General features: G+C 47.8%; 7 protein-coding genes across 7 annotated transcripts; 2 read left to right on the top strand and 5 right to left on the bottom strand.

The window, feature by feature from the left end:
• Positions 1–105: 105 nt before the first annotated feature.
• LOC126316808 (importin-5-like) lies at positions 106–3,925 on the bottom strand. Its single transcript, XM_049992902.1, has 3 exons — positions 3,639–3,925; positions 3,186–3,381; positions 106–3,090 (listed from the first exon to the last, which is right to left on the bottom strand). Exons 1-3 carry the CDS (start codon positions 3,801–3,803, stop codon positions 155–157), a joined length of 3,297 nt encoding a protein of 1,098 aa, XP_049848859.1. The 5' UTR covers positions 3,804–3,925; the 3' UTR covers positions 106–154.
• Positions 3,926–4,236: 311 nt separating this feature from the next.
• On the bottom strand, positions 4,237–5,023 carry LOC126316807 (coiled-coil domain-containing protein 25-like). Its single transcript, XM_049992901.1, has 3 exons — positions 5,008–5,023; positions 4,842–4,926; positions 4,237–4,741 (listed from the first exon to the last, which is right to left on the bottom strand). The coding sequence occupies exons 2-3, from the start codon at positions 4,901–4,903 to the stop codon at positions 4,243–4,245; spliced, it is 561 nt and encodes a 186-aa protein (XP_049848858.1). The 5' UTR covers positions 4,904–4,926; positions 5,008–5,023; the 3' UTR covers positions 4,237–4,242.
• A 56-nt stretch (positions 5,024–5,079) lies between these two features.
• On the top strand, positions 5,080–8,557 carry LOC126316764 (probable serine incorporator). Its single transcript, XM_049992858.1, has 3 exons — positions 5,080–5,310; positions 5,422–6,789; positions 7,032–8,557. The coding sequence occupies exons 1-2, from the start codon at positions 5,115–5,117 to the stop codon at positions 6,552–6,554; spliced, it is 1,329 nt and encodes a 442-aa protein (XP_049848815.1). The 5' UTR covers positions 5,080–5,114; the 3' UTR covers positions 6,555–6,789; positions 7,032–8,557.
• Positions 8,558–8,796: 239 nt separating this feature from the next.
• On the bottom strand, positions 8,797–14,850 carry LOC126316762 (uncharacterized). Its single transcript, XM_049992857.1, has 3 exons — positions 14,730–14,850; positions 14,381–14,640; positions 8,797–14,307 (listed from the first exon to the last, which is right to left on the bottom strand). The coding sequence occupies exons 1-3, from the start codon at positions 14,743–14,745 to the stop codon at positions 8,797–8,799; spliced, it is 5,787 nt and encodes a 1,928-aa protein (XP_049848814.1). The 5' UTR covers positions 14,746–14,850.
• Positions 14,851–17,411: 2,561 nt separating this feature from the next.
• LOC126316761 (trimethyllysine dioxygenase, mitochondrial-like) lies at positions 17,412–21,412 on the bottom strand. Its single transcript, XM_049992856.1, has 5 exons — positions 21,218–21,412; positions 20,951–21,095; positions 19,353–20,823; positions 18,249–19,133; positions 17,412–17,946 (listed from the first exon to the last, which is right to left on the bottom strand). Exons 1-3 carry the CDS (start codon positions 21,316–21,318, stop codon positions 19,825–19,827), a joined length of 1,245 nt encoding a protein of 414 aa, XP_049848813.1. The 5' UTR covers positions 21,319–21,412; the 3' UTR covers positions 17,412–17,946; positions 18,249–19,133; positions 19,353–19,824.
• Positions 21,413–21,519: 107 nt separating this feature from the next.
• Positions 21,520–23,839, top strand: LOC126316759 (nuclear protein localization protein 4 homolog). Its single transcript, XM_049992854.1, has 3 exons — positions 21,520–21,756; positions 21,832–21,912; positions 21,980–23,839. The coding sequence occupies exons 1-3, from the start codon at positions 21,739–21,741 to the stop codon at positions 23,711–23,713; spliced, it is 1,833 nt and encodes a 610-aa protein (XP_049848811.1). The 5' UTR covers positions 21,520–21,738; the 3' UTR covers positions 23,714–23,839.
• Positions 23,840–23,843: 4 nt separating this feature from the next.
• Positions 23,844–25,650, bottom strand: LOC126316760 (uncharacterized). Its single transcript, XM_049992855.1, has 2 exons — positions 25,532–25,650; positions 23,844–25,462 (listed from the first exon to the last, which is right to left on the bottom strand). The coding sequence occupies exons 1-2, from the start codon at positions 25,630–25,632 to the stop codon at positions 24,757–24,759; spliced, it is 807 nt and encodes a 268-aa protein (XP_049848812.1). The 5' UTR covers positions 25,633–25,650; the 3' UTR covers positions 23,844–24,756.
• Positions 25,651–26,435: the final 785 nt, after the last annotated feature.

Here is a 26,435-nt window from a genome sequence, read left to right as displayed (position 1 = left end):
GCGTGAGAAGGATCGTTTTAGAGTTTCTCGGTGGTGCAATATTTTAGAATAAGAAAGGCGCGGTAAACGTCAACCGACACATTAAAAAAACTATAAAAGCCGTTATTTGTTGAGAATAAAAGGGGATCAGATTTGACGATACAAGTGCCGAGGTCTATGGGCCGCCAAGTAGCATGCTGCTGGAAAGCACATTTTGGTCATCAGGGCTCAATAAGGAGGTCGCGGTTCGAAGGAGTTCTGGTCCCTGCTCTTGCATTTTTCGAAGGATGGCCAAGACGCGGTTTTTCAGGGGTTCATTTGTGAAGCCGAAACTTTTTTTTCCCAGACACCAACTAAATATAGACAAAATTTTAGGCAAATGTTGGTACTGGTTTCCCCATAGATATTGGTTGTCCTGTTCGATGAAGGAGCACAGAATTCCGTGGCACACTGGAGACTCCAGATAGTCGACGCATAGCGGCAGACAAGACAGCCAGTATGGAAGCATTTCCGAGTGGTACTTGACAGAGCCGGGCTGGTAATAGAGCAGCTTTCCGAGGGCGCATACCGCGTTTTCGGTTACTTCTTGGTCTTCGGTGCTAGAGTTGTGCCTGCCGATTAGGCTGACGATGCTTTCTAGGGCTTGGTCGACCCACGGCGCGAAGTGCTCTTTCCCTTGTTGACTGAAGGCGCCCAGACCGTACGCGATGGCTTGTTGGATGGCCGGGTCTTCGTCGTGGGCGTAGGCGAACAAAAATGGCAAAAATTCCTGGTAGTAGGGCCAGACGGCTTCTCGCAGGTGCTCCACGGAGTCGGCGACGATGCAGAGCCCGAGCTGGTGGTAGGAGCGGGGTTTTTCTTTTTGAAGGAGTCCGGAGACGAACTGGAACTGCTGTATGAGGTAGGGGGAGATTACCTGGGGTTGAGTGCGACAGAGGACGCCGATTAGGTCGGCCATTTCTTTGCAGCAGTCGTCTTCTCGCTCGATGTCTAGGTTCCATTGTTCCAAGTCTTCGTCGTCGTAGTTACCGGTTTGTTCTTTGGAGGTGCGCCTTTCGCTGGCGTCTTCGAGCGTGCAGAGTATGGCGGGGAGCAAATTGACGAGGCTTTTGGCGAGAGACGGGTGAATGCTGTTGGGGGGCAGGAGTTCTATGCAGTCGCATATGCAGTGAATTTGGATGGCGAGAGCGTCGAGTTCGGTTTCGGTTTTGATGGCCTCGATGAGGTGTTCTAGACAGTAGCTGATGACGTTTTCGGACATGGGATAGGGGCGGTCCGCGTGGATTTGGTTGTAGTCGTAGATGCAGGTCAGGATGGACGGGACGGACGAGGACGCGGTGGTGCGAATGTCTTTGTGATAGGCGAAAGTTAGCAGCGGAATGATGACCTTGACGATTTCTTCGATGTATTCGATGATTCCGCCTTTGAGCGTGTCGGCGATGCAGTAAATCATTCTGACGGCGACCGTCTTCTCCTCCAGCGCCGAGTTGTGGATGCCGACGGCGCGATTGCCGATGATGATGTAGTGCCAGCCGCCCCGGCCGGTGATTTGCGGCGAATCGGCGGAATTGATGTCGAAGAAGGTCGCGTCCGGCATGTTGGCCGTCTGCAACAGCACGGGCATGACCATGGGCAGGAAGGGGATGAAGCTGTCTCCCAGGCACGAGCAGACTCGGGCGGCGGCCATCAGGAGGGCGTCGCGCATCGAGTCTTCTTGGCCGAGTTCTCCGATGTCGGCGCATCGAAGCGCTTCCATGTATTCTTGTACGTCTGGCAAAAATTTTTCCTTTCCGACGGCGGATCCGATCAAGCTTATGCTCTCGATGATTTTGTTCTTTAGAACGTGCAGGCGGTCGTTGGCGTCGTCCGTCGCGAGGATGCCTTTGAACAGAGGGACGAAGTTGTCGTAGTAGGGCAGAAAGTAGTCCTTGATGGCGCCGGCGAGCGCGCCGACGCAGGTGACGACGCTCTCCAGCATGCTTGGATTGCTGGCCATTGTGTTCATCAGCATGTACAACTTGCTCAAAATCAGGTCGACGTAGGGCAGCAGCACTTGGGCGCTGGTGTCCTCGATGCAGTTGATCAAGCAGTAGGCGGTGTAGCACTGTATTCTGGGATTCTGAGCGTCGTCGAACATTTCGCAGACTTTCGGAATGAGCAGTTGGTGGAACTTTTCAATAAACTTCGGGCTGAAGTCGATGGCCAGCTGGCCGATCGCGTTCAGACAGGCCCATCGCACGCGCGGGTGCTCGCTGTCTATGGTCGGCAATATGAAGGAAGAGACGACGTAATCGAGCAAATTCTCGATGGTGTCTTTGCAGCCTTCGGCCATCAACGCGACCGCAACCAATCCGGCGTAACGTCTCCTCCAATCGGGCTTACAATTGATCATTTGGGTGATCTTCGGAAAGGCCTCGGGGACAATCGCCGTTCCTCCTATCGCTATGCAGAAGCTGTCTATCGCCTCTTCGACGCAGCTGGACGTCGACAGTTCGGACCTGTCCGTCTCTCCCGCGGCATTCCACTCCTCAATCGTGTCATTGTCTACGTCAGTCAACATCTCAAGCAAAATGCAGACAACGATCCTGACGTAGTCCGCGTTCTCCGCCATCCTTTTCGGCTGTCTCTCCCCCAGAGTCACCAAAAACTCGACGGCCGATCGTCTCCGCGACAAGTCCTGCTCATAGACGCAAATGTTGCTGAACACCTCCAACGTCTGCGGCATGCACTGATCGAAGAAAGATGGGTCGGCGGCCCAGTTGACGAACACGTCCAACGCGCGCGTCGCGTCCGATTTGTCCGGCGACTGCAGCGACTGGTTCAAAATGTCTAGCATGGAAGGGACGAACGGCTGGAGAAGCGGGCGGGATACGCTGTTCCTATATGTGTTGACAAAGCCGGAAGTGGCGCTCAGAGCGGCCAGCCTCACCGAGAAATCGATGTCGTTCAGTCCAGCAGTGATAATCTCGCGCAAAATTTTTAGGTGAGGAAGCATGAATGAGTACAACTGCGACACGAGCTGGCCGAAGATGTTCAACGCCGAACACCTTTGTCGTCTCTCGGGGGACTTGCTTAACACGTGCAACTCGTCCAACAACTCAGGCCACCCATCTGGCTTAGAAATGCACGTCCGCGGGTCCCGCTGTCAGAGAAAAGAAAGCGCAATGTGTGAAAAACATTTTTTTGTACGCATCAAAAAACATTACCCTCTTCCAGTATGCCCACCGCCAGCTCTACGATCGTGTAGCTGACGTGGCGCGTCAACGTGTCTGAGGGGCTGGCCTTCAGCACGCCCAGCAACGTAGACTTTGCGATGTTCTGAGTCTCCTTCGCGAGTTGGTGCCATTGGGTAGTATCCTTGCTGATGGCCTGCCTCAGCATCACGGCTGAAGAAATTTGTAGCTGGGATGGGGCGGCGGGCGGTCGCGCCGTATTTCAATAAGAGGGAAAAACGTCAATTTCATCAGAAAGCAGGCGCTCAGCATTCTAGAGGTTGCAAATCCCCGTTGTGGTCGGACGGGGCGCACTTCTTTCGATTAAAAATGTGTGAATTCGCCAGGCGAAAAAATACCTCGGCATTTTTGCAGACCGAATGAGGCCCTCTCTGAATAGTCTCGGACAAAAACGAGCGCATTCGCTGCCGCGACGACACGACGTACGTCTTCTTCCGGGGATGTCAGAAGGGTGCAGATATTGCAGACTAAGCGATCGCACTTTGAGTCGGCGAGTTCCTTATATCTGCGAGCGCATTCTTGGTGCTGTTGTTGGTCGGATATCCCTCTAAGTATACGGGCCAGTTCAGCCAGCTCGTCTTGGTCGGTCATTTTAAAAGGGACCTAGAGGTGAGGGTAGCAAGCAATAAGGGCTATAGTAAAACCGAAAAGAGAAGTGAGCCTTTTTTGGTAAGATGCGCCCTCACACTATGTGAAATATATAAGTGAATGAGAAGTATTTGCTCGTCGCAAAAAAAGCATCTGGCCAAAAATTTGAACATTGCCCTTCCCTTTGTATGAGGACGACCATGCGAGGTGTATGCGCTTCTTCCCGCGGACCGCATGCGCCTTTTCTCCTCGCCCCAGCACGCGACCGATTGTTTGTTGCCGGATTCGCACTGCTGCGCATGTAGAGCGCCGTGTGTGTATGCTTCTCTTTTTTTTGCAAGCCTCGCTCGGGACTGTCTCCCCTATTGGAGAAATTAAGAAAAAAAAGAGCTCTACATATTCTATGATACGCGTTTTCTTTATTGCCTTGTCTCACACGCACTCACATGAAGTCTTCTTCTGAAAACGGCACCGTTTTGTTGTTAGTCATTTTTTCCTCTTGCATTACATCGAGATAATGAAAAACTTCAGCTTGCTTCTTCCTTTCTTCCATTTCTCGCCTCTGTTTTTGCTTCTCAAATTTTTCCTTCAGACGACAGGCTCGGTCTCGTTCTTCTTTTTGCTCCTTCAAATTGATGGCTCTTTGCACTCGGGTGCTTTCAATTCGCTTCACCAGCGCGGCGTTTCTCAGGACGGTTTTCTTGAACACGAGGTTATGGTCGACGAAGCCTAGCTGGCCCACATCCATAGAGGGCTCTTTCATCAAGTTCGTCCAAGGTGTCCACACGACGGCAGCGCTCGGAAGTCTGTCCGCCTTGGTGCTGTTATGTTTGGCCAGCTGCATGCAGCACTCAAGGACATCTTCTGGCACGTCGCGAATGCCTTTTCCCTTTGGCATGCGTATATAGACATGCGCACTAGGCAAGTCGTGGACGTGAAACCTTAAAATAGTTTAAAAAAATGTCAGCACGTGAACCAAGTTATGTGGAAAGACAGCATTACTGCTCTTCCGCTCCTCGCTTCTCCTCATTCACTCTGCACCATATGTCTTCTGGAAACCCGTATTTGAATAGCGCCTCGTTTTCTTCCTTGTTTTCGCCCATAAAGACCGTCCATTCCGAAGGCGCTGAAAAAAAGGCGTTCATTTAGCTATTATGTAACGAACTAAGGGCGCTGGTACGCACTACAGGAATTTTCAGGTACATACGAAGAGATGTAAAAAAGAAAACCATGAGACGTGCGAAATAGAATTAATTTTTGTGAGACTTACTCGTCATTATACATTTATTACGTAATATATATACATATATAACAATGGCTGGTATATGCTGTTCCTTCCTACGACTCCCGATAAGCTTATGCAAATCTTTGTGTCGCGGTTGTCAACGGATATCGTCTGAATACACCTTCTTCATCTACACTACGATATTCTTGATCTTTGCGACATTCGGTTGGTTGTTTTTCGAATGTCCTCACTGGAAAGCCCATCCGTCTATTCACAACAAAAAATGTACCTTATATAGTGTTCCATGCTCCTTTAGACGGAGGAAAACTGTCCCCTTGTTTTGACACATACCCTCGTAACTTCTTGATCTAATACCGTATCTCTTGTCTCTTCCAGTTATTATGAACGCTAATACCATCTACGGTATCTTCGTGGCATACGCCTTCTTTGCGGCGTTCACCATCTATCATCTCGTCCACTTACTCGTGTTTCAGATGTCACGTGTTTTCAATACGGCAACCTATCATCGCATTCATACTGGCGGTTGGATTATAAAGGTTTTGTGTTTGATCGTCTTTATTTTGGTACTGTACTTCATACCGTACAAGCCCCTTCACTTCTACGGCCTATTTTCCGTGATTTTGTCATTCTTTTATTTGCTCGCTCAAGGCCTCTCCCTCTTTTGCCTAGCAAGACTATTCTCTTCTCATCTCCTGGAAAAATACGAAGCCACCTACTCTAGTTTCTGGGCCATTCTTGTGACAAGTTCTGCGACTCTTGTATATATTGCCGTCATCGGCGTACACATCACACTGTACACATATTTTCCCGCTACCTACACCTACGTTCTTATCACCATCAGTCTTGTTCTATGCATTACAATTTGCGTTTTCCGCATCATACTCTCGAAGGAGTCTCTCCCATTCACGTTGCTCGAGCCATCGATGTTCGCTCTTTACATAACCTATCTCACCATCAAGGGCATCCTCCTGAACACGGACTTGGTTCCGAACATAGACGTCTACAATTGCTTCTACATCGCAGTCAGGACGATGGACGTCGCCTTCATGGTCACTTCGCTCGTTTCATGCACTTACATCGTACAACAACTGTACAAAGAAACCTTAGAGGTCTCTACCACCGACGTCGAAGAACAGGCCCCATCCCAAGCCAAAGTAGCGGAACCGAGAGCAGGAGCAACCGCACAGACGAGCATTTCTAGAAGAATAGGCTCCTCAGACCCAATACTCGAACAGGTAGACCAACTTGTTCTCGAAGGCAATAGACGTCCCGTCAGTCAATATTTAGTACTGTGTTTGTTCCACATCTTCCTCACACTCTGTTCCTCCTTCTACTACACTGTCGTCACTGACTACATGAGGGAAAATGACAACATTAAAGAACCGCCCGCGCGCATGGTGGAGTGGAGCTATGACACTGCCCGCATTATTGCTTGCAGCTACGTAATCTTCATTGGCTACTCTGTTCATGCAATAAAAACTAAAATTCAGAGTTTCAGATTGGGCTAATTCATGAGGCACATCGCTTCGAAGGGATACTCTCCTTCTAGCAAATGTCTACATTGAATAAAAACAACTCAACAAAAATCTACAAATTTGCATCTTTCAAGAACTTCTTACAGCCTTATCCTCTTTTAATCTAGGCTTTCAGATAACCTCTGCACACAACCACAGGCGTTTTTTTATATGTATCCTGCATACACACTCCCTTACAAACCTTTCCTTGTGCATAAACCCTCAATAAGTATGTTGTAGCTCTTGCTCCCCTCTCTCCCCTCGACTCTATACGCCACTTTCCGCGGTAAGGCACCGCCATAGGAAATCGCCGGTGTTCAAGCGATGCAAATATTCTTCAATATTTGATATAGTACTCGGTTACTTCCTCTTATTTAAAAGTCGTTATTAAAACAAATCATCACTTTATCATTTTTCAGCGTGATAAATGCAGGTTACCTTTACTAATAGCGGTCCTACGGTAATATCTAGCTATATTGATTTCAGAGAGTGTCGAGCAAGACTACGTCCAACTTGTTTGCCTTCAGAGAATGGCTCGAGCGCAGAACCCTTTCCATCGACAGAAACTATTGGTCAGCGCTATACTAAGCCCACCATCGCAGCAGAAGCAAGAAAAGGACCAACCCCGACTTCATCGGAACCAGTACCACCCCTAAATTCAGAACAGCTAAGCAGCGCGTCGAATCCGCCCTATCACTTAATTCAGAAATTTTCAGAACAACCAGACACTACAGACGTGTGTTCGAATCTCGAAAAACAAAACCCGTCTTCTATGGCAGTCCAGCACAATTCAAATTGGGACAAAAAAAATAAAAAATATTCGAAACAATGCCAGCCTATTTCGTATTCTAGTTGTCATTCTACAACTAAAATGAACAGCGAAGATCCGGTCGTCGACTTCACAAAAGTCAAGTTGAAAAAAGTTGAAAACGTAGCTGAAAACAAAGCTAAATACTCGTCTCCATCTGAGCTTCCCTTAAACTTCTTAAATGTGAAATTGAAGAAAGTACAGATAACAGGACATGAAAAACAAGACGATGACAAAGAAGCTGCTCAAGAAAACGCAAATTGTGCAGGAGAGCCCAAAAGCACAATTTTCGAACGATCGTTTATAACGGCTTCATCACCGAAAGCGTCACGTATCAAGCCCAAATTGCCTCAAGCTGCACCTCATGACAGTCATCCCAACCAAACCAAACCGCATCCCATTGGTCAGGGTATTCGAGAGAAAATGCACGAATGGGAATCCAGAATTCATGCTGTCAAAAAAGAGCACAAAAATGTCAATGCCAAAGCGAGTAGTGTCAAGAGAGTCAACAATAAAGCTTTACCTCAGACACGCAGTAAGTCCCCAGAATTTAAGAAGATTGTTTTGAAGAAAATCGGGCGCGCTGACATGGCACCTCCAAGCAAGGATTCAGATGTCAAAAGTGTCAAACCCAAAGAAAGCATAGTCTCCAAATACACACGACTTTTCCAAGATAATTGTGTTGGTAATCAAGACATCGATGATATAGACGATGTTCGGCAAGAAGGCGACAACAACACATCTATGGAAAATACGCGTTCGGCGAAAGGCATCGAAGAATCCACACAAGTAATACAGAAGCAGTCAGAACCTGACAGCGATTGCTTGGAAAAAAATTTTGAGTTCATGAGAATTAAACTCAGACCTGTCAGGACGTCTTTTTTAAAGGAAAGAACAGTGGAAAGTTGATGGCTCAGTGCAGTTGCTGTTCAAAAAACAGGTGGAGAGAAGTGAAAGATGGCCCCATCTGAGTGTCAACGAGAGGAGTGGTTAGAGTGAAAGCCAAATGAATAGCTTAGCGCCGCGGGGAAGGAGATCAAAAAACGTGAAAAGCAGATGGCACAACAGATGTGGCGTTTACAGGTTTTTTCATTTTAAATGCAATGGATTTTTTGGCAAGGGTATTATTTCCTGATTAGCCAAGAATTAAAATTTTTTCACACAATAATACATTGTAGATTAAATCAGACTAAGGGTTTTTTGGTATATTCATATGTCGGGTGAGTTATCAATACTGAGATGACAGGCCGTTCGAAGGCGCATTATGGCGTAGGGCATGAGGGAAATGTGTTTCTTTTTCAATAAGATAGCGCGACGCCTTGATGGAAAAAAGGAGGATGCAGGGCAAATCGCCATCAGCAATTGGCCTTTATTCGGCGTGGTTTGCTATGATTGCATGGGCAGGTTAAGACATTGCTCGGTTTCATTTCAGTTGGAATAGCCCAGTTTATTTGAGAGGGTTTGATAGTTATGCTTGAGGCTTAGATTGTAGTCAGGACGTTGAGTGATGCTGTCTAGAATTGGTTTGGTTATGAGGGGAGCCAGGGTATACAGAGAGCCGTCGTACACGGCGAGTCTCGAAAGGAGAGATAGTGTTGACGAGACGACGAACGGATCTGAATGCGAGAGCAAAGGAAGGAAGTTGGAGGTCAATTCGGATCGCAGGAGTAGGAAACTGTAAACTCGGCCGCCTCTAGCGATTGTGTCGAGGAGTTCGATGGTCAGGAGCATTATGTCCGGAGGAGCGTTCAATGATAGGAGTAGTGATGACGTTTTGAAGACGGTGGATAATAACGGCCGATATATGTTTGCGGAAAGCGTTTCATAGAGGGGGGAAGTGAAATCCATAACCAGATTCAACAGATTTAGGCATTGAGCGAGGAGTTGAAGTACCAGGGCTCTGCATGATTTTGAGTTGAGAAAGGAGGACTTGCTAGTAGATGAGGGAATAGATAGAGATAGGCTTTGGAGAAGGACGGTGAATTTGGAGAAACAATCTAGGAAGATTGGACAGGCGTACTCAAGGACGGTGATGCGAGTATCCGGCTGTCTGCAGAGGTTACGGAGGATGATGATCAAGTCAGTGTGCAGTTTCAAACGTGGATGAAAGTTATTGCTGAAAAATATGGCGAGATCTGGTTGGTTCGACGAGGTTTGGTTGGTGTTGGAAGAAGGGTCTAGAGTTAGACGTTTGACATATGAGCATAAAATGTTAGTCTGTGCAGACGGTCCACTATAATCGGAGCTGTCGTCATCATAATATTTGGTATCATTTTTCTTTCTGCGATTGGGAATGTCTTTTTCTAGTTCTTTCAAGGAGACGGAGTACGGGGGACTGGTGAGGCCCGGATCGTAGTCAAGTTCGTGACGGCAAATCTCCAAAACCCAAGCCAAGAGTCTCATTCTGAGTTCTTGCAATATCAATTCATCGTCATTTTTAGGCACACAACTATTGTACGGTGCGTCTTCAGATTTGGGCTCGTCCATAGTCAGTATTGACGCGCTCATAGTCGAGAGGACGTCTATAAGTTTAGTGATTTCTGAAATAGGCTTGACTCGCCATATTTTCGATTTGTAACCCAAGTAGTCGGCAAGTTGGTAGATGAATCGAAATTTGACACCAGGCGCTACATTCAACATAATCATTTGGGCCTCGCTCGAACCTTCGAAAAACATGATCAGAGTTTGCTCAATCAAAGTAGAGAGCTGACCACGAGCGCTTCCGTCTGAAGTCGAGTTGGGGCTTGACGCCTCATACGTTTCTTTCTGCAAGAGCTTTATCAAGTGGTTCAAAATGGTTTCAATGGTGTTGACGGAGAGGGATTTCAAGACGTTCAGCTCGTCCATGTCCGGCATCTGGATCGTGCCTAAAATTCGGAAAACAATGGGATGAGGCAAGTACCCAAGAACGGCCTCGATCTCGCTTTTATCGGACACCTTAAACACCACCGATGCGCTGTGTTGGAAAATCTGCTCGAGCAACTCAACGCATATATCCGTCAACTCTTTCGCACCGGGCATCTTCGCGTTGTACATAACCAATAAGTCGAAAAACAACTGGGCTCCTCCGTGACTTCGAATCAGGGATCGATACGCAGGAACTGCGTGCAACGCCAACAAGGCGCCACACGACGCTCGAATCAGTTGGTAACAAGGCGTGCTGTCCGGACAAGCAACGCTCGAAGAAGTGAACGACAGTAACGGAACAACGCAGATTTCGAGGGACTGAACCAATTCCAAATCCTTTGTGTCAAGCAGGCTGGCGATGATTCGAGTAAAGCCAAAGGCTATCTCTATAGTCGCTTGCACCTTCACATCCAACCACTCCGCCACCTTCGGTAAATGACTCAGCAAATCAGTAAAGCCGTTTTCAGAAACAACCTTGGAAAAACGACGAGGGTCCTCGCACAACCGAATCAACACTTCCAACAGACATTCAAAAATCTCAAACGTGTTTGACAGACCGCTGCTGCCGCTCCCTCCCTCACGTTCCACAGACAAACGCTGATTCTCCAAGCACTTGTATATAGAGCCCAACCCATTACGCTCCGTCATCAAGGTAGACCACTTAAATGCAGGTTCTCTCGACACGGAAACCAGCTCGCGCGCCGCAAGCACGCGCGCCTCTACGCAAGAAGACTCTAAAAATATAATCAACAAATCCATTCCTCCCAAATTCCACAGCACGGACCCCTTCGCATCCATCGACCTCCAATTCTCGCTAGCCGAAACATACTCTATCAAAAACTCTACCAACCTGTCAAACAAATCAGGCCTCTCTTCGCCTCTCATCGACTCCGATGCAATCAACGCCAATAAACGCACAAAAGGAAACAAATTCGAGGGCGCCTCTAAACAGCCACTCGTCCTAAAAATACCCGGATCCACTTTTACCATGCCCAACAACAGGTCCAAGGCCATGCCCATCGCTCTCAGGCGATGCTTCACAGAAGCTGAAGATAGCAACTTCCCCTTGTCATCCAACAACACAATCGTCCTCTGTATCTGTGCCGTGAAATATCCGATGATCGAGCTATCCTGTCCAAAGAACACAAAGCGGAGCCCAGGGTTCTGGACGCACTGAGCAACCGTAGACAACAGAGAGCGACTCACACTCTCGCTCGTCTCGGGGCTCAAACACTTCTCCAAAAGACTCTGAGCTTGGTTTCCATCCAAAAAAATAGATGACCTCTTCATCAACTCCGTGTCGGACAAAAGCTGAGTAATCACCTTAGATGCCAATTCATATGTATCTTCTTCTCCGTCCGACAGTAATACACCCACCAACAATTCAAACAACTCGCCCAAGTTCTTCTGAAAGAGCGAAAGGCCGTGCTCCACTTCCGTCAGAATTAGAAAAAGCAGGCGTAAAGACAGTAACCTCAGCTCTGGACACTCATGTCGCAGCACAATCACCAGAGATTCGACACTTTCACAACTGCACAGCACCCGCAAATTCTGGCTCGGTTCGGCAGACGATGAACGACACAGATTTAGCAACGTCGAAATCGCCTCAATCTTAGTAGAAACGGTGCCATACGGATCGACCAATTCACCAAGAATATTCTTCAAAACGTCCATAGACACGGAGGCCTCCATGGGTTTTTTCGCGTGCAGCTGAGCTAGGATGTGTGACGCATTCGTCTGAATCGACACCACATCTGCGCTAGAAACGCCATCTGATTGTAGGTAGGGCGCATTCGAAGACAGCAAGGTGCACAGCGTCGTAACCAGTCCGTCCCTAATCATAAGGCTTCGAGCTTGAGACAACACCACCAATTTCAACAAAAGCGCAGTCGAATTCAAAACAACGCTGGTGTCACGAGACGTCAGAAACTGATTAATGTAAGGCATGCAGATCTCGCACAATGTCGATAACGCGGGAAATATCATCGCCAAACTCAAGCACAGATTGAGCACAGAAACTATCTCGAATCCACTCTCAAACGACGTTGATATGATTTTCCATCCGTCACATTCCGCGAACTCTATGAAGCTGTCCTGACACAGACACAGCAAATTATTCAACAACTCAATTGCAGGAGCTACCATATGCCTGCAAGAAGACATCGACAGGTACTTCAAGATTATGTCGACCGTCAGCGGAATATAATTCTCGCTCCTCATAGCATTTCGGCCAAATTCGTTCGACGATATCAACTGCAACAATTGCAGCACCAAAAAATTGGACGGCTTCTGACTAGTCAACTCGCTCGCAAAATGGGATAAAATAGACGTGTCTGTAATCATGACAATCATCTCGTCGCCGTTCTTGAAGTTCTCAGTCGACGCAGCCATTAGTATCCCGCTCAGTATCTCCAAAAGGTAAACGTAGCAGGAGCTCGATGAAGTGTCGTTTCCAGTATCTCTTTTCAGACCTAAAACCACGTGCAAAAACGGTACAACTCCGTCCTTCCACATAGCATTCAATACGCTATCCGGATGAAGAGAGGATATCAGTTCTGCCAGAGAGGTCCTCGTCTCGTTGCAGGAATCAGGCAGAATCTGAAGAAGAGACAAAAGAAGTTGGAGATTGGATAACGCCTCAATTCCTTGCTTGTAATTCGAGTCCGCCTTCAACACTAGCAGTAACTTCAACAGCATGCGGACGGCATCGTCAGCCAGCTGAGCGTTTGCCCCTACCACAATAGACGTTGCATGGGTGATACAGGCATTAATAATCACCGAGGTGTTGATCGCAGAGGAAAGACGCGACGGTTTGATAACTCCCAACAGTCGATGCAACAAAGACGCTGCGTGATAGCAAACTTGAACGTTTTCCGACCGGATGCTTTCAAGCAGTAAAGGAGTAATCTGACTGTCTACGAAAAACTCAGAATACCCCAGAGTGACGGCTACAGAGTCTAAAGTCTGCAATGCGGGAAGATGATTATAGTCCTGTCTGTAGAATTCTAAAAGGCTTAAGACGACGGGGGCCGTTTTCTCATCCTCATCGACAAGCAGTCTGTTCCCATAAACAATGCCAAACAAACGCAAATAGGCTGCCCACTCGGGCGCCTGCGACTGAGAGACTCCCTGAAGAATCAGTTCGTCTAGCTTCACCTCACTAATATCTGTCCCTTGATAGACTGACAAATAATCTGCCAGTTCTTTTAACGCGCGCGATTTCAACTCCGGATCCACCGGCTCAGTCAGGTACAGCGTGAGGCGCTTCAGACAGAGGCTACTTTGATCGGTCGAGAGGTGTCGATAGCAATAGGAACACACGCGCTGTTCGTATGTATGAAATGGCACAGCTGTAGTTCGATTGCAACACGTAGCACAAAAGCGGCGAAAACAGCATCGGCACCTATGCTGGCGCCTGAATACGGTGAACGTGCCTCCGCAATCCATGCATGAAGCTGACGTGACATCGAATTCATATGGAGACGAGATAAGGGGGGTGGACGCAGATATCGCCGTGTTGGGTTTGGCTGCGGACAATGACGAATTATCGCCTGCAGCAGTTGACACCAACGCATTGAGGGTATTGCTGCTATCGGCATCGTTATTCTCTGAATCAAAAGCCTGCTTCAGGTGACTGGTATGTGTACTCGTGCTTGTGGCACTTTCCTCACGGCAGTTTGATTCGTTTTTAGCGGACGATGTGCTTGATGTCCTAGTCGTTGATGCGAGCATCCCTGGGTAAATACTGCTGGAAAGATATGAAGCCTTACTGTCAGGTCGAGCTTTTCTGCTGCTTTTGTTTAAGGATTTAGTGTTACTGTCCACGCTGCGATCATCGGACGGTGGAACTTGCGTATTGCGAGCAGGATGTGTTATAGCTGTAGTAGACAAGTCGTCTTGTATAAACGGCACGTAACTGCCATCGACAGAATTTGTGATGGTTGTATAAAACGCAGGTTGGTAGCCCCTCATGAGCCTATCATCCCCTGCATTTTGATCACGTTCACCAGGTCTCTCTAACTGTCTGTATAGCTGGCCCAACGTTTGTTGAGTGTCAGAGTTCCCTGCAACATGAATTACACAAAAAAAAGCTACTGGTACGTACAATAGCTCTACGCGGGTCTTCCCAAGTCGTAGTACGCCTGTTATGGTCGATGAAGTAAATCCTGCCATTGGAAATCCCCTTTTCCCATCCAGGCGGAAGAGGACCCAATTTGTCTTCGTCTGCGTTGCCAAAAAAATTGTTGAGGGTGTGTGTATGTATAGGAAGGGGAGCGTTCGTTTCGCATAGATAGTTAACGTTCAGATTGCTGTTGGTGGTGTTGTGAGCAGAATTGTAGCCAGAAAATATCGCGTCATTTAAGGCTATGGTACGAAGAAATTAAGTAGAAGATAATAAGCGAGATAGTGAGAAACAGGCCTAGAGAGAAAAATAGTAGGAAAACCGATCGTACGAAGCTGAGACGACATAGGACCCTTTAATGAAATAGATAGTTATGAATTAAATTTGCAGAAAACAATTGGAGGTATCCCTATCAACCTTTGACGAAAAGTGAGTCGACTGTAGAATTAAATCAAACTTCTGTCAGTATTTCGTTCACTATGTGTGTTGTACGTGTACTCTTTCTATATATAGACGAGAGCTGGTACAACTCTTTTTTGTCGTCCTTCCTATGCACCCATGAGGAACGTATTGAAGGTATTCGAGGAGATGATAATAGCTTCATCAAGGGCTACGGAATGTTTTTGGGGCGTTTTAAAGACAAGACATAGAGCAAATATTAATGGTCCACACACGAGAGTTTGTCTTCGCTTTGCCTCAAGCAGTAGACGCAGGATCCCTTCTCCGCAGCTCATCGGAAAGAAAGTCTTACTACCAGGCTTTATTAAAGTTTATGATGTTGCCAAGAAGCTTGGTATCGACAAGGACCAGGTAGTAAAATTTGCGCGTCAAGAAGGTTATTCTTTTAAGCAGCCTTCAGATATTATTCTGGACTACAATCATGCGGCCAAATTCGTTTCCTCATTCGACATTACTCCAGAATATGAAGAAGTTGACGTTATTCGTTCCGACTACTGGAGTTACATGCAGAGCCGAGCAGAGTATCCAATTCGTCCAAGCGTGGTTTCGGTGATGGGCGCAATTGATCATGGCAAGACAACGCTTCTGGATCAGCTCAGCTGCAGCAATATCGCTATGAATGAGCCTGGAGGCATTACGCAGTCTATATCTGCATTCATCACTGACTTGGAGACAAATGCTCTTGATTCAACCCTTCGCAAAGACTCGTCATCTGAATCTGTATCTAAAACCAGAGTCACGTTTTTGGACACGCCTGGGCATTCAGTATTCTTTGCAATGAGAAGAAGCGGTGCTTCTGTTGCAGATTTCATCATACTCGTCATCTCGGCCGTTGAAGGCATTAAAAAGCAAACCATCAGTATCTGCAAGCTGGCTCAACGGCATTTCGTACCAATCATCGCTGTCATAAACAAAATAGACATTGCCACGCAAGAGGAAGTTGAGGCGGTGTACAAGCAGCTCAACCAACTCAAATTTACCAAAATCAAAAGAAGCCAAAATTCGGCTATGAAGGGAAATTACGATCACCTCTTTAACGGCGTTCAAGACCGATACCCTGTTATAGCCATCGTCGAAATTTCTGCGCTAGAGGCAACGAACATAGATATTTTGAAGCGTGTAATTAAAGAGCTGCATGAATGTATGAGTGATAATCTGCACGTAGACCCGAACATTTACCCAGCTGAAGCCACGGTGATTGAATCGTTCAACTCACCAGGTATGGGACGCCTACTTTTGATGATCAACCATTTGGGTACGCTTGAGCGCGGCTCGCATTTTGTAGTAGACAAATACATGGGTACAATCAAAACGCTTCATATTGCGGATGCTCGTTACCTGAACCTCAACAAAGCTTCCTCCGCCGATTTGCTAAACAAGCCATATGAACCCATTCGCCTGCGCGTAGATGAGGCCGCCCCGGGTGTCCCTGTTCTTGTCTCGGGCATTACCGCCGATTCAGTCCTTCCTTCTGGATCCACATTCTTCCAACTGAGGCAAGATCACGCCGAGAAGGTCACTAGCTATCGGCAACTAATTCTGGAATATTACTCTAGGCAAGCGCACGGAACTCTATTTGAAAAAAAAAGGCCATCCAGCGAAGAAACCCCAAAGGCCAAAAAAAAAAAGCAAGAAGGATTGAATTCCCAGCTACTAGACATCCCCGAAGAAGAAAAAAAAAATCTTTCGATAATCATCAAATCCGATAACCAAGGGCGTATGGACGCTCTGATTGACGAGGCAGAGCGTATTTTCGAAAAGCAAGGATGGAGGCTAAAAATTATATCAAAGGGTCTTGGAAACGTAACTGTACGGGACATGTCTATGGCGCAAATAGAAATAGAAGAAAACAAAGTTTTTTGTGTGCCTATTTACATGTACAACGTTCGGCTAGATGCTAACGCGAAAATTTGGATGACCAAGCACGAAACCCAAAGCACACGCATCAAAGTCAGAGAGTACAGCGTATTCTCTGACATTCTGGTGGATTTAAAACAAGAAATTCTACTAAAGAAACAGAGGATGCAAATAAAAGTCCCTCTTCCTCTAGCGCAAGAAACCGAAACAAAATCTAGCTGTCTGACTAGTGAGAGCAAAAAACGTGCAGTACGCGCAAAAAAAATAAGAAAGTCCAAATCTCGAAAGCTGAAAACCGTGTCAATGGTATAGATATTCTCATTGGCGGGTCGTTTGGTTTGGCAGCGTTGTGAACCCATTCGTCAAGAACTTTGCTCAAGACGTATGAACTTTTCCTAGACATAGACGGCGTTCTGTTGATATGCGTTCAGTCAGCTCATTCCTTCAATGCTCAAGTTAACTGCAAGCGGGTCATTCCTTTCGAAGCTAGGCAAATATTCTATAAAACTTGTATAGCGTGCACATTTTGACCAGTAATGGGGCATTTACAATACTAATTCAACGCCTTGCTAGTTAGTTTTCAGTGTACCTGTGCACAGCAGGATAATCCCAGTAAAAAAAAACCCGGTACGATTCCTGAATTTTTTGAATTACCAAGGTATATCGGTTTTTGTGCAACGTTTGCGGACAAGAATGGTATGGCAATCCCCTCAAACTTTTAAAACAATCTCGCGTATCGCGTCAATCCTTTACGCCTTGTGTTTGCCGCTTTAGCATCGATGTTACTCGATTTACATACACAAAATGGCTAATCAGTTGAAAAACGTGTCACATTTCGCTCAAGCTCCAATCGCCTTTAATCAACGCATAAGAACCATCTGCTTTACGCCGATTAATATATCTGGGGTCGGTGGCGCCGCCTGCGTATGCGAAAAAATGCGACCAGATACCCTCTTGTTTGTGTACTAGTTTGCCCAATCACAGACTTCATAACTCTATAACTATACAATCCTAAGCACCTAGCAGACATTGATTCAACGCGAGCACCTAACGAACTGTCAAGCATAGTCCATGCAACAATTTTCGCACTTGATCCTCTTGTCAATTCTTCGTAACTCAACATTATGCGCCTCTATCATCTAAACAAAGCGCGCACGCACGCTGCTGATAGGCTGCTTTATGCTTTGAAAGTAGAGCTGAGTTACGCGTTAAAGCTCCAAGAAATAAATGGTCTGTTACAACAAAAACTAAACATTCAATCATGGGCCCTAATGATGCATCGTATCGCTTTTACTGAGCCGCCACAAAAAAAGAGGCGTTTCAGAGCTCATTTTTCATAACACGTTTTAGCCAGTTTTAGAGAAACTGAGCTCAAAACATGGCAATATCCATTTCTGAGCTAGCCATTTGGCTGGAACTTAGATGACAACTTGAGTGGCTTCGTGTACAAAAGTGCGCTTCGAAGATGTTCTCGTACAGCAAGTGTTTTGTCGCAGACTTGATGCAGCACACGGACATCCCCTTATGCGCGTACCGGTATTGGCAACGCTGGATGACTCCACAGCGTTCTAGAGGTAAATTCGACGAGACAGCATCGGGCTAGAAGATGGAATTTAGACAGCAAAAATGATGTGTATTACGTTAACAGAAAATGGTTGATTACAGATTTTATGCTAAATAAAGGACGATTAAAAAACAATTTTGGATATGAATAGGAAGTTTGTAGATAAAATAGATGGCTGTCAAGTCCTACGAGAAAGAGGGCGCGCTTTCAAGTTTTAAGCAAGTCAGCCACTTCGCTGGCAAATGATTTAGAATTTTTTTGCGTCCCCTCACCGCAAATAAAATTTTTGAAGAAATCGAAGCTCAGGGTTACTTGGTACTTTCCTTGAAGCTTAGACTGTTCTTCTTCTAAAACCTGTCTGACTGTCTTGTCGGATTCAAAGATGAACTCTTGTTCCATCAGCACGTCATCTAGTTCAGTTCCAAGTGGCGCAGACTCTTTGTCCACGGATTGAGGGTTCATGGAGAGTACGTGGACGGCAAGCTTATCTGCAAATGGCTGCACCTCGGTTTTGGCAAGTTCAATTTTGTCACCTTGAAGACGGAAACCGACTATGCCGGCTCGAGGTCCAACGAACAACCGTCCGCCTTCTGAATCGGGAAGGTGGTCTAAATCCTTGTCGATGCGTTGGTGCATGTACATTCCTAGCACGTCCGCTTCAAACGGATGGACGCGGCGAAGATTGATGTTCTCCTTCAACGTGTAGATGAGCTGATTGAGCTGGTTTTGCACATTTTCAGCCTGATAAAGAGAAGACCGGTCGGCGTGACTTTCATTGAGCGCTTGTCTCGTTAGGTGAGCGAGTGTTTGAACAAAGGAAGACGAGCGAGAGGCAAAATCGGTTTCGCAGAGCAGCTAGAGGTGCGGTTATATGTGAAGGTACGTAGGCCAATTTCGTAGCGTGAATGATAGTGTTGTTGTCAAGGACAAGAAAGATGGCACCAAAAAGACAAGAGATATGAGTCATCGAGCGTTTTACGGTTAAAGCCAATAATGTATTTACGTGTCAAGGTTTTGTGTGTAATTTCTTCCCTTGTTGTACTTCGGATGGCTGAGAATTAGACAAAAACGTACTTCTACTAAGGCCATTTTGGTATTTAGATGGTTAGAAGCGACGGCCAACATGCCTTCCGCAGCTATTTTGGATGCTTTTTTGGTGGCGACGCTTTCTGCTTGAGCTTCTAACCACTGAATAGACTTTTCTATGTTCAGATCGTTTTTCAAGAGCGCACTGCGACAGTCCTGAATGCCGGCCTTTGTTCTTTCGCGAAGATCTTTGATAAGGCTTATGGGAATTTTTTGGCTTGTCGTACAGTAGTTTTTCGAGTGGTATCCAGGCTTGCAGGAAAACCGAGTCAACAAGGACCCGAGAGCTAGAGCGCTGGCCATCGGCACATCAAACAGAAAAAGACCGAGCTAGAAAAAAGACTGGTTCAAAGAAAATTTGGTCACAAACCCCGCCTTTCTTTGCGGCCTCGAGCGTTTTGCACCCCCTTCAAATTGACAAAAGAGTTTTGCGAGAAAAGTTTAGATGAAAAAAAATTTACTATTTTGACTTTCTCGACATGAACCTAAATCTGTCCATGTAATCATCAAATGCGATGTGGCAGCCAGTCAGCTTTCGATAGCCGGTGAAGGGCATGGATCCGACCAGGACTCTCCAACTGAAGATGACGCACACGACGCCAGGTGCGAGCTCGATGCTGATCCTGTACTTTTCATCTTGAAGGTACTGTTCTAATATTTGAATGGATTTGTAATACATGCGATGATCTGCGTGAATTGGGTGAGGTGGGAGACGATGGTAGCTGCTGTACCAAAATGCAGAGATGGCGTCGTTCGAGTTTAGCTGAATGACGGGCACGTGCGAATGAAATAGATGATTTTCATCCATATAATAGAAGTCAAGCGGATGAGTGTTTAAATATTCGTAAACGTCGGCGTGATGCTGTGACATTTCGTTGGCGATGAGCCAGCCGTCGATTAGGTAATTCGGGCCGTTAGTTCCGTGCCGTTCTAGACAGTGAAACACTTGAACGGCAGATGGGTTGTTCAGGTAAACTTCGTCGGTGTACGGTTTTGTATAGAGCATTGTGTCATGTTTCACTTCTTCGCTAATTTGGTCACTTTCGACAGTATGTTCCCAGAAGTCGTTACCGCGAATGTTTTTCTTGAGCGGCGCTATGGCTTCGGCCACGCTTCTAGTGCCTTCCGGAGTCGGAGGTACTTGTTCGACCAGCGCGAAGCCATACGTGTAGATATTTTGAAGCAGGTTTTTCAGAGTTTTGGTCCTGACAGCCAGATCGGCGTCCTCGAGCAAGTCTTGGTACTGAACTCTGACTGGAAACGAACTGTATTTGGACCAAGTCAGACCGCTCCAGACCACGGCTAGTTCTATGTTGGGCGACGGGATTTCTTGATCCGACTGGTGTATTTGCTGGAGCAGCCACTTGGACGGATAGGCGCTCTCGTGTCCGTCTGGCCAAGTGACAAGTAAATGGTTGTCTTCGACCCTTGCAGAGACCACTCTAACGTTGGGAAGAACCTTGGAAAAAAAAGTGGGTTAGGGGGGGGGCGTGGCGAGAAAATCACAAGCGGCGGCCGAGAGTCGTTTCCTCCCGTTTTGAACGGCTCGAGGCGCAGAGAACGAAGGTGCCCGGACGCGTGCGTACCGAAAGAGGGTAGAGTTTCTGGCGCGGGTTCTCGATATATTGCGAAGGGCAGTTATCTCTTAGCCAAGAACTGTCAAGCGCATATTTTTTGCTGTTGAAGAAGACATCGACGGAGTTCTTTATGGTGTGTATGCGCACGGAAGTTCTGAGTTTACGGTGGCGTGAACGGGGGACGGGTTGTTTGAGACAGGGCGAGGAGGGCACTAAATTTTTAAGACAGGCCCCGTTGTGCGCGCAACGACTTCGGGGGGCCTCATTCGGACATACAGTTGTGGAAAATCGGGGTTGGCGGTGTCGTGTGTGGTTAGGAGCCGTCTCGTGCCGTTTTTGATTTGGTGCCCGAGACGCGGTAGGAGCAGAGGATACATGCGTTGAGGGTTTGGGTTTACAGGGGCTTAAGAAGGCGCGAGCGGGGAGACAGAGTGCATGGAACAGGGGCTTGAGGTTGCGGGCTTTGGATTATGATAGGGAGAGGCCGCGAGCTTGGAGAAGATGTAGGAATTTACCAAAAATTTTCGCGAAATAAAAATAATAATTGACATTTGGATTGAGTTTGCTACAACATTTTTGTTGGGGGTTTATTTTTTAGCGTTTGTTCGCGTTTGAGAAGTCAGGGGTGATTGGTGGTTTCAGAGCTGCCACGGCACACGCGGGACTTTTTGCGGTTTTTCGATAGCAGGCAGACAGCGCACGTTGAGAGGTGGGCTTAGAGAGCGCTAGGGGCTTTAGGCGTATTGACGGAGCAGGGTTGAGTTGGCGAAGTCGATACAGCGAGGCGCCACAGAGCCATGGAAGGAGCTAAGATAGTACGTGAAGAGGGCGGTTTTGGCGGTTGAGGGTTCGGGGGAGCGAACTGACGAACTGACCGACGCGCGCTTCAGTTGGTTCGCGTTAGTTCGCACCAGGGAGTGAAGAAGGTCTGGATAGGGCCAGGGGAGACGGTGCAGAGGTTGAAGTGTCTGGTACGTGGGTGTGTGTGTGCGGCGAGGGCGTTATTGAACGGAGGGGGAAACTGAGTGGGGTTTTTAGATTTCGGCGGAGTTGGGGATATCTGCGGAAACGCAGGATCTTTGCGTGGTGAATCGCGGCGATGGGCCGAGTCGGATGGTGAGGTTGGACAGGATGGACGCGACGTTGGGGGAGATGCGCGTTTTGCACGGGGACATGGTGTACTTGACGTCGCCGGAAGTGTCGGCGATGGCGAGAGAGCAGGGGGACAGTAAGGGGGTGGCAGGGGGTCGTGGTGGGAGACGCGTGTTGCACCCGGAGGTCGTGGAGGACGAAGTGGACAGGAAATTGCGGGAGAGGGATGGTTGGATACCTAGGCCAAAGACTAAGTCGTGCGACCACAAGGAGGACGCTATATGTTCCGCGTGCATGCCGCTGGCGCCGTGGAACGTGCAGGAGCACGAGGAGTTGAAGAAGGTTAATTTGAAGCACATTCCCTTTCACGCGTGGCTGAGGAAGAAGGAGTACGACTCGCCGAACAATCCGGTTTATTTGGAAGATCCGGCGTGTGTGATAATGGATTCGAACCGCGCGTCGGCGGGGAAGAGCACGCTGAGCGTGGTGTTGGAGAGACAGGTGTACCGACACGTGGACCACGTGGAATTTGAGTCGTCGACGTTGATAGAGCGATTTATCGACGCGTGGAGACAGACGGGACAGCAGAGGTGCGGCCACCTGTTCGGCCACTACGAGGCGGAGGACATCGTGAAGGAGTCGCTGGGAATTCGAGCGGTGGTGAGCGCGATATACGAGCCGCCGCAGACGGTGTACAAGGACGAGGTCATGTTGCTGAAGGACCCGGACGAAGCGAAGGTGGAAGACTTGGCCAAGTCGCTGGGCATGACGCGCGTGGGGTTTATATGGACGTCGCTGAAGGTCAATGAGAACATGGAGATCGTCGCCGAGAGGGACGAGTCGACGTTTATCCTGACGTCGAAGGAGTGTATACGGATGTGTACGTTCCAAAACCGGTATCCGTCGCCCTGTTCTCAAAGCACGTCCGGGAAGTTCGGGTCGAAGTTCGTGTCGGTGCTGGTGACTGGAAGTCGAGAAGGAAACGCCGAGGTGAACGCGTACCAGATGTCCAACCAATTCGCCAGACTCGTGAGAGATGGCGTGATTTCGTACAGCAAGCAGAGTCCGAGCTTGATGAGAGTCAGAGAAAGCGCCGGAAATGCCATTTATCCAGAAATCCGATACGTCGCGAAAAACGAATACGGATATATGGTACAGTTCAAAGCCGACCCGACGTTTCCCAACGAATACGGAATCGTGTCGGTCAGGCACTCGTTCCCTATTCACCCGTCTCCTAAGTTCAGCTGTTTCACCTTCCCTATAGAAAACAGGCAAGTTTACGAGCTGGCTCCTGGACCACTGGCAATCCAGGCGCAGCTCGCGAACAACGCCTTTCCGGCCTGCCTGAACGACTGGCACTTCCTCCTCTACATGATCAAGGTCAGTCCAGAGCTGAAAGACAGATTCGTCAACGCCGTCACTTCGCAATCGACTCTAGACGTGGACCTCCGACGCATCCTGCAAACATCGGCGCTGGCCGGGACGCTCCCGACCAACTCGGGCGCGCAATCCCCCGGCATGAACATGGACGTCTGGTCGCCTGTCACCCCCTCCGTCGCGCGCATCGAAGAAATGATCAGCCAAATCGTCCAGCTCGGATTCTCCGAGGAACAGGCGAAACAAGCGCTGACGGCCACCAACCACGTCAGCGTCGACCTGGCCCTGGACCTGCTTATCTAGGACGCTCTTTCTCACCACCACCACCCTTTTTCGCGCGGAAGCGAGCGCGTCGACTCCTCCCGACAGGGACGTCCTTCGGCTCGCGCATAAAAAGTAACTCGCCTCATTAAAAAAAAAAAAAAAAAACGAATACCTGTCATCGTATCGTACACATCTTCTCTCACACACGCACCGCGTCCTCTATCAATCACAATAACGCGCACAAGCGTACTCACTGTACGCGCTGGCACCCCTCATTTTCGCCCGGCCTTGTCCGTCACTTCGCCAGCCTGTTCTGTCTCTGCTTCAGACTCCTGATGCTCTCCTTTTGCTTGAACTTCCACCGAGCGTACTTGTGGTTCTGACGTGCCAGTCGAACCAGTTGAGACCGCGCTTCTTCCCATTCCTTGTAAACCTGCACCCAATTTTTTTCGCCTCGATAGAACCCCTCCGCAGCCTCGCTCAGTTGCGCTTCTTGCACCCTGCCTTGAGCTGCGACCGCTGCGTCCGTTCGGAACCTGTACAAATGCGAAAAAATTGCCACAAACTCCTGCCTACTGACCGGTCCCTTCGGCGCGGGCCGCGCCGGCAAGGGCTTCGACACGAACGGCGACAAAAACGCGCTTATCTCGGGCGTCAAGACGGGCTCACTCTCGCTCTCCGGAAGGAAACGGAACGGCGCACTTGGACGATAAACTCCTTCCTTCAACATGCAAAAAATTTTTTCATCTTCGTCTCTGACCAAATCGGAGTACGCATATTCGCTATTGGCCGGGATGCGCTTCGATGACCAATCAATTTGCGGGGATTCTTCTTCCATCCTGCCGCAAAAATCGCCGCGTGAGTCGAAAAATGAGTAGAACAGGGCGAAGAATCCGCCCCGCAAAAAGCAAGCCCTCTGAAATATCTGTGAAAAAAATGAGCCCAACAAAATTGATCGCGAGCGCTCTCAAAACCTCCTTCTGCTTCTGTGTACATCATATGTACATCGTGCGTACACTTTTTTAGGAACACTCCCTCATCGCCACTTTACATCGACCGGCCCTACGTGCACGGGCAAATTCCTAGACTCGCCGTGTTCCTGCATGCGCTTTCTTCTTCCTCAAAGCCCCCATCGTCCGCATCACCTGGTATCGTTGCTCTGCTCTGTTTTTTTTTTCATTTGCAAGCTTCTCTTCAATGGCAATGCGCATTTTTTTCAATATTTCCATTGCCTCTCTTCGGTGCTCTTTTCTAGCCCTCTCAATGGTCCTCCTGCTCATCCTATACATCAACTTTTTCACCACGGTATCACGAACGTGATAATGCAATAGCTTAATGGATTTGAAAAACTCCCTCGGATTCACTGTCACATCTCCAAATCCAAACTGATAGCCCAAGTTCATCACCGGCAAGTACCTCCCAACCCCAATTGGCACCTTAACCCAATTTTCAGGCAAAGACGGGCGAAATTCATCTGACAAGTAATCCGTCTCATTTCGCTCCGCGGGCGAAACCTCCTCCACCAACATCTTCCTCTGTCGTTTGACCTCCTGAACTTCTCTCTCCTTTCTAGCCTTTTCTTCATCCCGCTTCCACCTCTCCTTCAACATCTCGATGTACTTTGGCTTGGCTAGCGAGGCCACCAATATATGTCCCTTCCAACGCACGTTTGAAAACGCGCGAATAGCCTGTTTCACCTGCTCCGGAGAAGAGTCTTCCAATTGAACATATCCAAACTCTCTCTCCGGAACCACCTCCATCGACACACATCTCCCAAATTGTCGAAATCTAAAATACACCTAAAGTTGTAAGAATCGTCCTGGTACAACTTTGAAACACTCTGTATTCAAACCCTACCTCTGCGAAACCTCCTCAAACGTAAATTCCTCGCAAAGCCCTCGAATGTGCAGGCGAAATGCAGACTGCGGCGTTGAGGCTACACCTGTAGCCTCTGTCATCTCAGCAGGCGAAAAGTTGTATCTGCTAAAAAAAAGCAATCGACTCAAAAATTTTCAATAGAGCCCGTCTCAACATACACAATTGAGTATCCGTGTGTTTCACCAATGCACCAATAGAAAATATGAACCAGCTATACTTTAATGCTCCTCGTCGCCTGGTAAACATCACCGGTTACCCCAATCTCAAAAAAAAACAGACTGTACCGTCATATAGGGCTTACACAAATTTCAAGCAACCCGACCCTTGGTACAAAAAAGGACTCTTATTTCAATGTACAGGATGCGGTATGTCGGCCTCAAAATACGTAATCTTTCGAGAAGATGCAGACATAACAACTGTTGGCGCGATGACGAACAATTTTCTCAATTATAAGATAACTGACCAGAAATCAATACAATACAAAATGAACTAGGCAAATGCTGTTCGGGCCCTCCAGGATATATATGGGTTACCGAAGAAGACATTGCCGCCATAAGCAAGCACTTAAATATATCGTCCGACGAATTTATAAAAACTTATACTCGTTGGATTCCTAAAAAAAAACAGTACACACTCATTGAAAAACCTAACGGAAAAGCATTTGACTGCGTGTTTTTAAAGGAGGGCAAGCACTGCGAAGTGTATCCGCACCGTCCGATGCAGTGTCGAACGTACGTTTTTCTCTACCTGGCCAACCCGTCGCAGCGTTATTCATAAGTCCTTAACGACTTTTTAAGCTACCCTTTTTGGGAGAAAATTCTAGAGTCGGAAAAATCGTGGAAAGATGAAGCGCAAAACTGCGAGGGGATCGGCAAAGGAGACG

This window comes from Schistocerca gregaria, unplaced genomic scaffold (assembly GCF_023897955.1).
Source record: "Schistocerca gregaria isolate iqSchGreg1 unplaced genomic scaffold, iqSchGreg1.2 ptg000599l, whole genome shotgun sequence".
Classification (NCBI taxonomy): Eukaryota; Metazoa; Arthropoda; class Insecta; order Orthoptera; family Acrididae; genus Schistocerca; species Schistocerca gregaria.
This window is presented reverse-complemented; position numbering and strand designations above follow the sequence as displayed.

Excerpts from the sequence above, each read along its gene's own strand:
- LOC126316759 (XM_049992854.1), top strand. Across the intron at positions 21,913-21,979 it reads TGCAGAGGTTGAAGTGTCTG|ATTTCGGCGGAGTTGGGGAT; the intron begins GTACGTGGGTGT and ends TGGGGTTTTTAG.
- LOC126316807 (XM_049992901.1), bottom strand. The coding sequence starts at position 4,903 with ATGGGCGAAAACAAGGAAGAAAACGAGGCGCTATTCAAATACGGGTTT. Across the intron at positions 4,742-4,841 it reads GGGTTTCCAGAAGACATATG|GTTTCACGTCCACGACTTGC; the intron begins GTGCAGAGTGAA and ends AACTATTTTAAG.
- LOC126316760 (XM_049992855.1), bottom strand. The coding sequence starts at position 25,632 with ATGACAGAGGCTACAGGTGTAGCCTCAACGCCGCAGTCTGCATTTCGC. Across the intron at positions 25,463-25,531 it reads TTTGAGGAGGTTTCGCAGAG|ATTTCGACAATTTGGGAGAT; the intron begins GTAGGGTTTGAA and ends GGTGTATTTTAG.
- LOC126316762 (XM_049992857.1), bottom strand. Across the intron at positions 14,308-14,380 it reads AAGACCCGCGTAGAGCTATT|CTATACAGACAGTTAGAGAG; the intron begins GTACGTACCAGT and ends ACGTTGGGCCAG.
- LOC126316761 (XM_049992856.1), bottom strand. The coding sequence starts at position 21,318 with ATGTATCCTCTGCTCCTACCGCGTCTCGGGCACCAAATCAAAAACGGC. Across the intron at positions 21,096-21,217 it reads AACCCCGATTTTCCACAACT|AACTTCCGTGCGCATACACA; the intron begins GTATGTCCGAAT and ends CCGTAAACTCAG. Across the intron at positions 20,824-20,950 it reads AGAAACTCTACCCTCTTTCG|GTTCTTCCCAACGTTAGAGT; the intron begins GTACGCACGCGT and ends TTTTTTTCCAAG.
- LOC126316808 (XM_049992902.1), bottom strand. The coding sequence starts at position 3,803 with ATGACCGACCAAGACGAGCTGGCTGAACTGGCCCGTATACTTAGAGGG. Across the intron at positions 3,382-3,638 it reads TGACATCCCCGGAAGAAGAC|CTACAAATTTCTTCAGCCGT; the intron begins GTACGTCGTGTC and ends GCCCCATCCCAG. Across the intron at positions 3,091-3,185 it reads GGTGGGCATACTGGAAGAGG|ATGGGTGGCCTGAGTTGTTG; the intron begins GTAATGTTTTTT and ends TTTCTAAGCCAG.
- LOC126316764 (XM_049992858.1), top strand. The coding sequence starts at position 5,115 with ATGGCTGGTATATGCTGTTCCTTCCTACGACTCCCGATAAGCTTATGC. Across the intron at positions 5,311-5,421 it reads GTCTATTCACAACAAAAAAT|TTATTATGAACGCTAATACC; the intron begins GTACCTTATATA and ends TGTCTCTTCCAG.